Source organism: Microchirus variegatus (assembly GCF_963457635.1).
Source record: "Microchirus variegatus genome assembly, chromosome: 10".
Classification (NCBI taxonomy): domain Eukaryota; kingdom Metazoa; phylum Chordata; class Actinopteri; order Pleuronectiformes; family Soleidae; genus Microchirus; species Microchirus variegatus.
Genome location: NC_139811.1, coordinates 12,503,780 through 12,515,995, shown reverse-complemented (window position 1 = coordinate 12,515,995; position 12,216 = coordinate 12,503,780). Strand labels below are relative to the sequence as shown.

Sequence of the window (12,216 nt, the reverse complement as noted above, 5' to 3'; positions counted from 1 at the left end):
ACGTTTATAATCTGACAAACACTAGATACTTACTGTTATAAAATCCAGACCGAAAGCAACTCCAAGGTGTCACTCCAAAACTCGATGGCCATCAGCAGGCAGCTTCTTAAGGCCCGCATATGCTCAGAATCGCAAACAAAGAACAAATCAGGGAGCGCAAAGAACAAAGTTAGTGTAGTTAGAAAATATTGACAGAAATCTAATTCCACTAAGGAAACTCCAGGAAAAGTTTTGATCTTATAATCACATCTTTTGATCCTATCATGTTTGGTGAGCTTTCCATTGGCATAATTAGGCCACACACACCTGTCCTTTATTGTCCCTTCATAATTACTCTGACATGAAGTACCAGGTTGAAAGCACAATCGGGATTTTCCTTGAAGAATCAAATGTACTCCCAGCGATAATTAGAGGACACACACACACACACACACACACACACACACACACACACACCTGTCAAATAATCTCAACAGCTGTCAATAGAACACAATTAAGCTGCAGGTGTGGCTCTGAGTGTGGCATCACGCCCTTCTGTTTCAGTCTTTGATATGCTGGTCTTCTGCACAGTTCCTCCTCCTGCATCGTTGCTGTTGCCTTCCTGAAGTTTTGAACCAGTCGGGCCAGTCTCAACGTTGACAACGGTGTTTCAACTCACTCTCTATACGTGCCTCCAATGTGAGATATATCCATAGACAAGGTGCAGTTTGTATGACAGAGAAGTGGCTATTACTGTTGCCTCGCAGCAAGAAGGTTGGCGGGTTTGAATCCTGGTTTGGCCGAGGGCTTTTCTGTCTGAGTTTTTTTTCACAGTGTAAAACATGCAGAGGTTAATTGGACACACTAGTGTGTGTGTGTGTGTGTGTGTGTGTGTGTGTGTGTGTGTGTGTGTGTGTGTGTGTGTGTTGTGGACTGCTGACCCGGGTGTGACCTCACCTTTTACCACGTGTCAGCTGGTATTGGCTCCAGCTCTCTGTGACTCTCATGTGGAGGATAAAGCAGTAGATAATGGATGCATGGATGGATGAACAAGCAGCTGAATGGTGCATGAAATGAAGTGGGTGTGTAATGATTTACTTACTTAGTCTTATATTACACATTATAAATTCACATTATTTGCTTTGAACCAATACAAGTTTATTAGTTATTAAAGGTAAGGTGGGAGATTATTTACTGGAGCAATTTTTTTGTTTGTTTGTTTTACTATATTGCTTAAAATCCTCTTCACGCACCACAATTTGAGAACCATATAATTCTTCAGACCCAGCTTCATGCGTCACCGGAGCTGCCGAGCTGTCACAGGGGGTGACGGGGGGGTCAGTGGGTGGATGTGTAAACTTGGGCAGGTCCTGACCTCCACACGACTGCTCCTGTTCTTGCTGCTCCCTCATTGGTTGAAAGTCCACGGAGGGGGGCGAAGTCCAAGTAGGTCTAACTCCGGGCCGGAGTAACCACGCCAGAGTAACCACGCCATCCCTCCCCTTACCATTACAGGCACTCCCCTTACACGCGGGCACGCCTCCTCAACACTCCCCTTACACGCAGGCACCTCTCCTCTGACGTGATGACGTTTGCTTTTGTCGAAACTTTATTTATACACGCGTATCCCATGCAAACTCATTGAGAGAGACTTTTAACCACGGTGTGTGACAATAATAGAGACGAATAAAATACTCGCTGACATTTATGAACACATAAGTGTACTTTGTATGCAATTTATGAATAATTAAAGCCACTTTGTAAACTATTAAATAATATAGCCAAACTGCTAAAATATATAAATGCAGATTATACACGTACACATGATTATCACGTTTCTGATATAATAATCACGTTTACAAAATAAAGTATCACGTTCATAAAATATAACGTTTATAAAATATAATGATCACGTTTATATATTACAGTATCGCATTATAACGATGATAGTATAATGATACTGATCCCCAAAAAACATTTCCACTGTGACGGCAATAGCTTCTGTAAAATGTAACGTTTGTGAGTAATTTAATTTATTTTTGCAAACTTCCATGATCACAGCAAACTGTAGGTTATAAAAAGTTGTGTTTAATAGCCAACACTTTTTGAATGTCTTATTAGTCTGTTTGACAGAAAAAGTATGAGAACTATAGAAGTCTACTTGTTCTGTTTTTACACTCCCATGAGGTACAACTACGAAATCACTCAACAAAGCTTTCAACAAAATCAACAATAAACTAAACTATTGCTGATTATGTCATTAAGGAGTTGTTACCCATTTCCAGGTAGATATGTGAAACTCTGGTATCTGAATCAAACACAGTTGGACATCAGTGGATATTTTGACGAATGAAGTCATACAAAAGCTCTGAAACACTTGATTCTGCACAGAAAGTTGTATAACTTTCAAATCCATGTAATGAGTACAAGAAATTAATGATATATTATTTTTATTTGTGTAACACAAAATAAACTTTTTACACTTTTGACAAAGAGCCCCTGCTGGAACAAGGGCCTTTCTGCATGGAGTTTGCATGTTCTTCCCGTGTGTGCGTGGGTTTTCTCCAGGTTCTCCTGCTTCCTCCCACAGCCCAAAAACATGCAGATTTGGGGATTAGGTGATTTGGCCGTAGGTGTGTGAGTGTGAGTGAACGGTTGTTTGTCTCTTTATATGTCCCTGTGATGGACATGTGAACTGTTCAGGGTGTGACCCCGCCTATCGCCCTATGTCAGCTGAGATAGGCACAGCACCCCCCGTGACCCTTCAGTGGAGGACAAAGTGGTAGGTAATGGACAGATGGATGGAAAACAGTTTGACTCGAATCCCAGTCGCTGAAGAAAGTCCTCACTCTCTAAAGCGCTCTGGAATCTGGCCAAGAGGCTTTGGAGTTTGAGCCTTGCTTCATCCGACAGGTGGCTCTGAAGCTGTTCGCTGAGCAGCGTTATCTCACTGATAAGACAAAATGATACAACAAAATGATGAAGTTATTAATGACACTCACATACATTTGGGAATATACACTGCTGTGAAAGTTGGTTTAACAGTTTTATAAACTATTTGACTTACCTCGAGTCAAACTTATTTCCACATTTGTACATCTCAGTGGCTTTGTCCAGGGAAATGGAGTGTACAACTGCCAGGGCGAAGATTAAGATTGTGTTGGACAGTGACCATGTGTTAAAAGGAGACATATGCAGTTATATAAAATATGTAGTCTTTGAATCAGTGTCTGATATCTCACCTCTGGCAAAAGTACATCCATGACGAAAGCCACTGGATCAGCGTACTTCTTGTCTGTCTTTGTACTTTCAAGTACTCCAGACAAGAAGCTCATCACCTTGTCCACTTGGTCGTCGTCTTCAAAAAGAATGACGACCCTGTCCTCCTTCTTGGCCCAGGGAGACACTGTGCTGCCGCTGATGATTTTCTATAAATATATTATAGGTTTTTTGTTTGGGTATTCATATATATATATAAATACAATAAATAAATAAATCCCACACAAAATGCTTTTTGACAAACTCACTTGAAGGTGTTGCAGCATGCCTTGATCCTCAGTAATTGCTTTAATTAACAGGCAACTGGACTCACGCCGTTTCTTTCTTGCCTGTTGGGTCCTTTCCTAAAATGAAATTTTACAATGCATAAATACGCAACACTGTATATATTCAAGTACTTTTAATAAGACAATTTCTTTCCCTGATTATTTGCACTTCCTTACGTACCACAAGACTCTTTGTGGATGCATCATCGGAGCTGACCATAGTAACATCACTGCCCTAAATGGATACACAGATGAGTTTGAATGAGACAGAACACATCTGTGTGTTTACTGATGTATGAAAGAAATGCTTAGACTTACCAAGTCTTTTGCAGGAAAGATGTACGGCATCTTGCTGTATATATGGTCATCTGCATCCGATGGCACCTGTAGACGATCATCATCACAATCAGAATTGTGCAGCATGTGTCATATGCAAATGTTGCAAATCTTCAAATGGCAAATGGGACACTGAAAAGTGTCTGAGTCACATTGCCTCAGCTCAGGGCCTGCTCCAACAGGAAAGGTCATGTTGCTCTGTAAGAGAATTTTAATATTTAATATTTAATTACATTTCTTTTGTATTTTTAATAGGGAACATGTTTCATCGACAATCCAGTAGAAATTAACTGGATTACATTTGTCTATAAGACTTTACCTGTCCTAAAATATATGTAGGCTAACTGAAATTAAATAAATTTAACTGTTGACTGTGATTCAACAGAACTTTTTATCTCTAAACGTGAAATATATTATTCATTATCAAATGTTTCATCTTTACAATTGTAGAACTGAGGTCACGTTTTCAAATTAGCAAAGCCGTGTGCAACTTCAGTCATTTAAAGATTTAAAAAAATGACTAGATAAAACTAAATAAAGAGCATGTAGTTTATTGTAAACGTTTCTTAGTGGAAAATGTGACTCACTTTGTCAATGTTATAACCTGTAAAAAAAAATCGCTTCTCTTGCTTTCTGATACAGTCGCTACGGTTACAACATGTAGACACGAGTCACGACTGGTTAGCAAACTAAACTTCCATCCATCCATCCATTATCTACCGCTTTTTTCCTCCACCAGAGGGTCACGGGGGGTGCTGTGCCTATCTCAGCTTAATTGACTTAATCTATAATGTATAAATAACGACAATAAATACAGTATTCAATATCAAACTGTGTATCAAAACATTCTTACCTTTTCTTCCGTCATTTTTAGAACTTGCGTAGTTCTGCAGCTTTCCTCTCTTTCTAACTTCTCTCTTCTCGTCCTTCTTCAAATACGACAACGTCATCACGTCAGACGTGATCTCTCACCCAATCAGTGTTGAGGAGGCGTGCCCGCGTGTAAGGGGAGTGCCCGTAAAGGTAAGGGGAGGGATGGCGTGGTTACTCCGGCCCGGAGTTGGGCAGGTCCTGACCTCCACACGACTGCTCCTGCTCTTGCTGCTCCCTCATTGGTTGAAAGTCCACGGAGGGGGGCGAAGTCTGCTGCGGCTGCGGAAATAAAGTCCATGATGTGTCGGTGAGAGAGTTAGTAGACACCTGCAGGAATCTCCAGCTCTCTGTGACGCCGTGTCCGTTACTCTCTTGAAGCCGTGACTTAAACAAAGATGACCTGGACAGTTCACACCTGTCTCATCACCCTCGCCATCCTCTGTGTTTGGCGGGCTGAAGTTTGGAGGCGGAAGCAATCAGCGGTCATCAGCTGATTGAAAAACACCTGCGTGAAGAAAGATGAACAGGTGTTCTGTGTGTCACCAATCAGTCCCTTTTTGCCCCAAGTAGTTTAAACTGCGGCTGGCCACCAACATTATGGGGCAATACCGCCACCTACTGACCAGGGGTGTGGGTCAGGCGCCATCATTCTCACCTCCTAAATTTCCTACTACTTATTTGAATATATATGTTGCACAATCTTATCAACAAACTGTGAATCACACCACTGCACTATTTGGGTGTCTGTTGATATTGATTCATATTATTTCAAAAATATACAAGGTAGCAGTGCAGTAATGACAGAAACAACAGGTTAGGCATTATGACAGCAGTAATTGAAAAACAATAAATGATACAGCAAATAAGTACATAAATAAAAACATTCCAGGGGTCAGGAGCAAATAAAAAATTTAATTAAATTAAAGATATGGAATTGGGAGCACATTCTCACAGTTTTGATAGCTTTCTTGTTTTGTAAAACTTTGCAAGAATTATAATGAGATTAATCAAATAAAATTATTTTTCAGACGAAATGTCACTCCAAAAAAACAATATAAAAAGGTTAAATATACATTTTAAATATAAAACGTTATTCAACCTTTAAGAAACAAAACAACAACAATAACATACACACAGAGTCATTAATACATACAGACACATAAGACGAGAGCCAGTGGAATTTCAAATAAATGAATTAAATAGGGCATAACTTGGAAGTTTGGAACTTTCTTATTTTCATAACAACAACCCATACGCGAGCAAGGCGCACCATATGAGGCGCACCACAGCCGTGACGTCAGTGAGGCGGAAGAGGAACTAACGTTCACAGTCGAGGTTTCCAGTCGACAACAGAAAGTACCGTAACAACATCCGTGAATGAGTTTCCACACTTAAATACCGGCAAATTAACGACGTTTGGGTGAATATCTTTGTACTGGGAATTGAATTTATGAATGCCCGTGCTGGCCGTTATTGGGTGCTCTTTCATTTCACATAACTGAATCGTTGGTTCAAACGTGTTTGGCCATTAACCGTTAGCAGTAGCAACGCAGCTAAACGTAAATCCGCTACTTACCTTAGCCCCAAGAGCTACATGAAACCGTACTTAAGTATTTTTTCTTTATTTAAAGTCAGCCCATTAAAGATGTTATCGATTGTACATACTGAATTATCTTACTGTTTCAAAAATAATTAATCTTGTCAACCTCAATCTGATTTTAATTTAACCGATGTACTGGTGCACGTTATTGTATCCACCTCGTTTGAATCAATTGTCAACGCGGTTCTTTTTTACAGCAACTAAACCAAGAATCTCGGTGATTGGCGAGAGTGAATCCAAGAAGAGAAGAGCGGTCATGACGTCACTGGTAAGCTGTGTATTTCTCTTCTCTTTTACTCCTGTGCTCAGTGTGGCAACACTGTCACACGTGTGCACACTGCACAGCATCACTCGCTATTGTTTACCTGCGTCACAATCCTGTTAATTAATTAGGTCTGTTCTTGCACTACAGATGGTACCAATATGTGTAAAGAAATCCTCTGTTTGTGTTGTTCTTATAGGGGAGCAGCAGTTCCTCATCCACAGAATACACTGTGCGTGTCCCCAAGTGAGTAACAACTGTAGAAAAATATCCACAGAAAAATGTAGGGACTGTTTTGTCATGTGTCACCACTTTGTAGTGTCTTAGGTACAACTGTACTCAACTGTTTAGATTCTTATTTCTTTCTTTATTTAAATAATTCATGTATTAAAATGTGAGGACATTGATGATATAGCAGCTACTAACAAAGGTCTGAGTAACAGAAATAAGTTAATTATTATTTGCATTCTGTTTGTCTGACCAATAGAAACACCAGCAAAAAGTACAACATCATGGCCTTCAATTCAGGAGACAGAGTCAACTGTTCAACTTGGACACAGGTGGGTGTCATATTAGCATGTATACAGTATACATGATGCATGACAGTTTGTATTATACCAGCCAGTAGGTAGGGCGCAGGGTCAGTACTGAAAAAAAAAAATACAAGCTGTAGGATTAATTAGATCGCATTAAGAAATCCTTAATTTCTTGATGACACCTCCCCCACTCTCCCTTGCCAGGCTCGAATGGAAAGAGACATGAGTGCTCGTCGGATATATGGGGAGGAAGAGACAGCAGAAGGTGCTGCAGGGAGTGAGTTTGGCAAAAAGCAGCGTGAGGAAGCGCGACGCAAGAAGTTTGGAATTGTGACACGTGAATTCAAAGTTGAGGACCAGCCCTGGATCCTCAAGGTCAATGGCAAGGCTGGAAAGAGGTGAGAAGGGATAGCCAAGGCACTACATTTGTAAAACTAAAGACATTGTTATTATTATGTCAAAATATCTCTCTGAAAATGTATTCACAGGTTTCATTGGTAATCCCAACTGTTTGCTGTCCTTCTGTCTGTGTGCATGTCACAGGTTTAAAGGTCTGAAGAAGGGCGGCGTTACAGAAAATGCATCATACTACATCTTCACACAGTGTCCCGATGGAGCGTTTGAAGCCTTTCCCGTTCATGGCTGGTACAACTTTACACCGCAGGCCAAACACCGAACTCTCACTGCTGAGGAGGCTGAGGAGGAGTGGGGCAGGTGGGAAACGGGGAATGAACACGGAGGGTTGGCCGTTTGTAGAGGAAGAGTTTACCTCACTGTGGTGGTTGTAAACTATTTATACGCCAGTCATTCCTGTCTTTTTTACAGGAGGAACAAGGTTGTGAATCACTTCAGCATCATGCTTCAGAGGCGTCTCCGGGAGCAGGAGCATGGTGAAGATGAGGAAGATGAGGCAGAGAAATCAGGGAAGAAGAAAAAAAGGGGGGGCAGAGGGGGTGACTTGTGTATTCATGACCTAGAGGATGACCTGGGCATGAGCAGTGATGACAGTGACAGCAGTATGGGAGATGGTAAGTAGAAAGACACAGTCATATCTGTCCACGGTCATCGTGAGATTTCGTTTTTCCTCTCAACCTATGTCTTCATTGGGCAGATGGTGAGAACAAGCCTAAGGCCAAGAAAAACACAGGTAAAGGAGCTAAGAAGAAGAAGTCAAAAAGCAGTGAGAAGGAGGCTTTGGAAGACAGTGATGATGGTGACTACGAGGGTCTAGAGGTGGATTACATGTCAGATGAAAGCAGGTCAGATCTATATTGTTGTTGCACATAATTGCTACTAATTTATAAACCTTTATGCTTCCTTTTTGATCGTTATGGCCTTCTGTTTCTAAATTTAGCTCAGATGAAGAACAACCAGAAAAAGGAAAGCCCAACAAAGGAGAAGAACTTCCTAAAGGTTAGATTGTCTTTTGTGTAATGTTACTTAACGGATATGTATAATATCTCATAAGAATGTCAATGTATGCATCTATAATTTATATCATGAGAACTAAATATTTGTTTTAATTATAGGGATCGATGAGGCATCTGAAAGTGAAGAGGAGAGCGAGGAAGAAAAACAGAATGAGGCTGAAGAAAAAGAGGAGGAAGAAGAGGAGGAAGGGAAGAAAACCCCAGTCCAAGTTGAAAAGAAGAAGAAAAAGGGTACAATCTTTAAATGGAGAATTTATAAAAAGAGGTGTAAATGACAGTCGTTTCAGCTTGAATTGAGTTGTTTTGGTTTGTGTGTGACAGACAGCAGCGGAGAATCGGACACCTCGGATGACAGCGACATTGAGGGAGAGACGGCTTCTGCTTTGTTCATGGTGATTAGAGAGTGTGGCTGAGTAAATAGATATTAGTGTCATTTATAGACAAAGCAAATAACCAATTAATTTGTTTTTGTCATTACGTTCAACCTGTCTTTGCTCCCAATTTCCTTAAATCGAAGTAAAAGATCTAAGTTTACCTACTTACAAGCCACCACTATAATAATAAATCCACCTGGCCATTGATTCATATTCAAATGCTGATTTAATGCATGATCAATGCACTGGTGATCCTTCGAGTGACCACATACGCAGTACCTAACAACTATCAACTTAGCAACTAACTTAGCATCACATGCATGGCACATTTGGCACATTGCCTTGCATATCTTCCCTAATCCTTGAAATCGAGGGATTAATAGATAGAAGAAATGCATTCATCTGGCATGACTACCATTTCGCCTCACAGTGCAATACAACTCCTATTGCATGGAATAATGCCTAAAAAGTACCGTAAAGTTTAGTTTTTATGTGGCTTTGTGATCATTTTAGTAAAATTACACATGTGTAGTGTGATTGTGAATGTATGAATAGTTCTGCATTAATGTGTTCATGTTGTTTACTTTCTGTGCTGACCAAACATGTCCCTCTCACTCAGAAAAAGCGCACTCCGCCAAAACGTGGAGGACGTGGCTCTGCAGGCAGCTCCAGGACTGGCAGTCGCCCGGGGACACCATCCATAGACTCCGCCTCCACTTCAAATACACTCCGTGCTGCTGCTAGCAAGTTAGAGCAAGGTATATAGTAGTGGCATGTTGGGACTTTTGCACATTGGCACTTACTTCCCCCATCACTTTTTAAAACCCTGTAAATATATCATTGTATACTGATTTTAGTTATCACATCGTCATCATGTAATATCAGAAGTAAGTCGAACAGACAGCCCCTCCTTATGTCCTAAGTCTGCCCACCTTGTATATTAATTAATGAGTTAATTAATCCTGTACTAAAAAAAATTACAATTAATTTAGCAGAAATGGTTGCAGAAATTAAAAAAAAAAAATCCACTCTCTGTGACATGAAGCGTTTGGTAGGTGGGGCTTTGGTTAGATTTTGAGGCCCCTCATTTGTTTTTCCGTTTCATTAAGATCTCTCTCCTGCACAGGTAAGCGACAGATTCAGGGTCCTGGCACTGACTCACCAGCTGCAAAAAGGCTGAAAATGGAGCCTAGCAGTCAGAGCCCTGTTCCTTCTGGGAAGAGTACGCCTCAACCTCCATCAGGAAAATCCACCCCAAGCTCCAGGTGCGTTTATGTCTCAAAGAATATTAAAGTGAAACTTCAGGTTTTTTGTTATTTTTACACATGATCAGTGCTGCCTGAGCTGTGCACACACCCTATGCCAGTGACCATAGGGCTCGGCCAACCTGTCACATTCAGTAGTTGATGAATTTGAAATATGTGGCCTCCTCCAGAAATGGCTTTGTTCTGGTTCCATGACGTCACTTCATGCTACCACTTCTCACTAAAAGCCTTCATATTTTCCAAGTAATACACGTGACAAAGCTAGAGACAAAACACTGACATTAAATTGTATTTCTTTTGAAAACGCCTCCCAGAGTGGGCGTCTCCGTGTAGACAGCGAATACGATACTTTAAGAATAGAATGACGCCATATTCTCAGCTCTCATTATCTTGTGTGTGGAGTATTACCAACTACTGTCAATGAAAAGACACCAGATATCACTAGATCACTAATCACTAAATAAAGAGGGGCGAAAAGAAACCTATTTTTACTTGAACAAACGGAACAAGGTCAGTGATTGTTTCACACACGGTCTGATGCACTGAACACCCACAGCTCGTCTGTGGCTCCATTTATGTGTCTCTGCCCGCAGTAAATACAGATGGGTCTCACTCGTGCGGCAGAATTGTGCTTTCTCGTAAAGTATTTCATGACAGGAAGTCACTAGATTTGTCACTGTTTTTAAAAAACAGTTTTTTTAATTTAAAAATTTAAAAAAGTTAAAAAAAAAAAAAAATCACCAGTGGGTTTCTTTCTTCTGGCTCGGTTCATTCCGTCTCCGTTTCTGTCATTATATCTAATGTTTTTGGGTGTCGAGTTTCAGGGCGTTCCATGTGGACGGTGATATTTCCTGAAATGATGCCGTCATTACGGAGATATTTTTAAAACTGACAAAAACAAAGAGTGTTTTTGTTTTTTTGCCATTTCCTTTTAGATGTCGCCAAAAAATGTGATAAAATAGGATGTTCTTTGCTGTTCATGTGCCCCACAGTGACGTGCAACTAACGGAGGAAGCTGTGCGGCGCTATCTGATCCGTAAACCGATGACGACCAAAGATCTGCTTAAGAAGTTTCAGACCAAGCGCACCGGCTTGAGCAGTGAGCAGACTGTCAACGTGCTCGCACAGATCCTGAAACGCCTTAATCCTGAGCGCAAGAATATTAATGACAAAATGCACTTCTACCTCACCGAATAACTGATGGAGCCAAGGAATGGTTAGTTGTGTCCAAATATAAATGGCTCAGAGTTTGAAAATGTCTTCAGAGTTGATTCATTTGTATTTTTTGGTTATTATTTTTATTGTGTAAGGTTTAGTGGTATGTTGAAGCTGTTGAAGATGCCGATTGCAGTCCTCATACCTTCCCCTGAAGCTGCCTTCAGGTTACACCTCGGGAGCTAGTTCTTAGCGGTAAAAAAACAACAGACTCTGTGGTAGAGGATCCATTACGGATGTAGATGTGGAAGGGTGATGCCAAGATAATGAAAATGGGGTTCTTACCTTCAGCTGATGGTAAACGAATGGAAACGTGATGTAAATACAGACCGATTCTGCTTATTGATCTGTCCTTTACTTATATTGAAGTGACTTTTCTGACTTTTTCACTAAATAAAAAGACTGTTGATGTTGAGTGAGTAACACCCCAGACTCTGAAGAGATAAGTTCTCAAATGCAATTTTCTTATATGTTTTTGCAATAAAAATGTAAAAAGTGCTGCTGTAAAAGTTCCTCTGTTTTAATCCTATAGAGCAGTGTCATGATCAACCAAAATATGGCTTTTACAGTTCTATTTCTGTAATTTAAAGTTTTTTCTCTTACATAATCCACCAAGATACAGTATTAGGTACCAGATACATGATACCTTTAATCTGCTAGTGGCTCAGTAAAGTTATTAGAATGAATACAGTGGGCAACATGTAGTCAAATCTAATTTTCTGGCAAACCATGGTTTTAGTTCAGGCATTGACACACACAAACAAGTAGGAGCATGAAAAAAGATAATTACTTTCAGTTGTG

At 40.4% G+C, this 12,216-nt stretch overlaps 1 protein-coding gene across 1 annotated transcript; it reads left to right on the top strand.

The window, feature by feature from the left end:
* Positions 1-6,589: 6,589 nt before the first annotated feature.
* Positions 6,590-11,423, top strand: gtf2f1 (general transcription factor IIF, polypeptide 1; the record flags this gene model as incomplete). The annotated part of the gene is made up of 13 exons (XM_083896717.1): positions 6,590-6,610; positions 6,795-6,841; positions 7,083-7,155; positions 7,336-7,529; positions 7,675-7,845; positions 7,957-8,159; positions 8,243-8,390; positions 8,486-8,544; positions 8,661-8,792; positions 8,883-8,953; positions 9,555-9,693; positions 10,062-10,200; positions 11,193-11,423. 13 exons carry the CDS (start codon positions 6,590-6,592, stop codon positions 11,395-11,397), a joined length of 1,602 nt encoding a protein of 533 aa, XP_083752843.1. The 3' UTR covers positions 11,398-11,423.
* Positions 11,424-12,216: the final 793 nt, after the last annotated feature.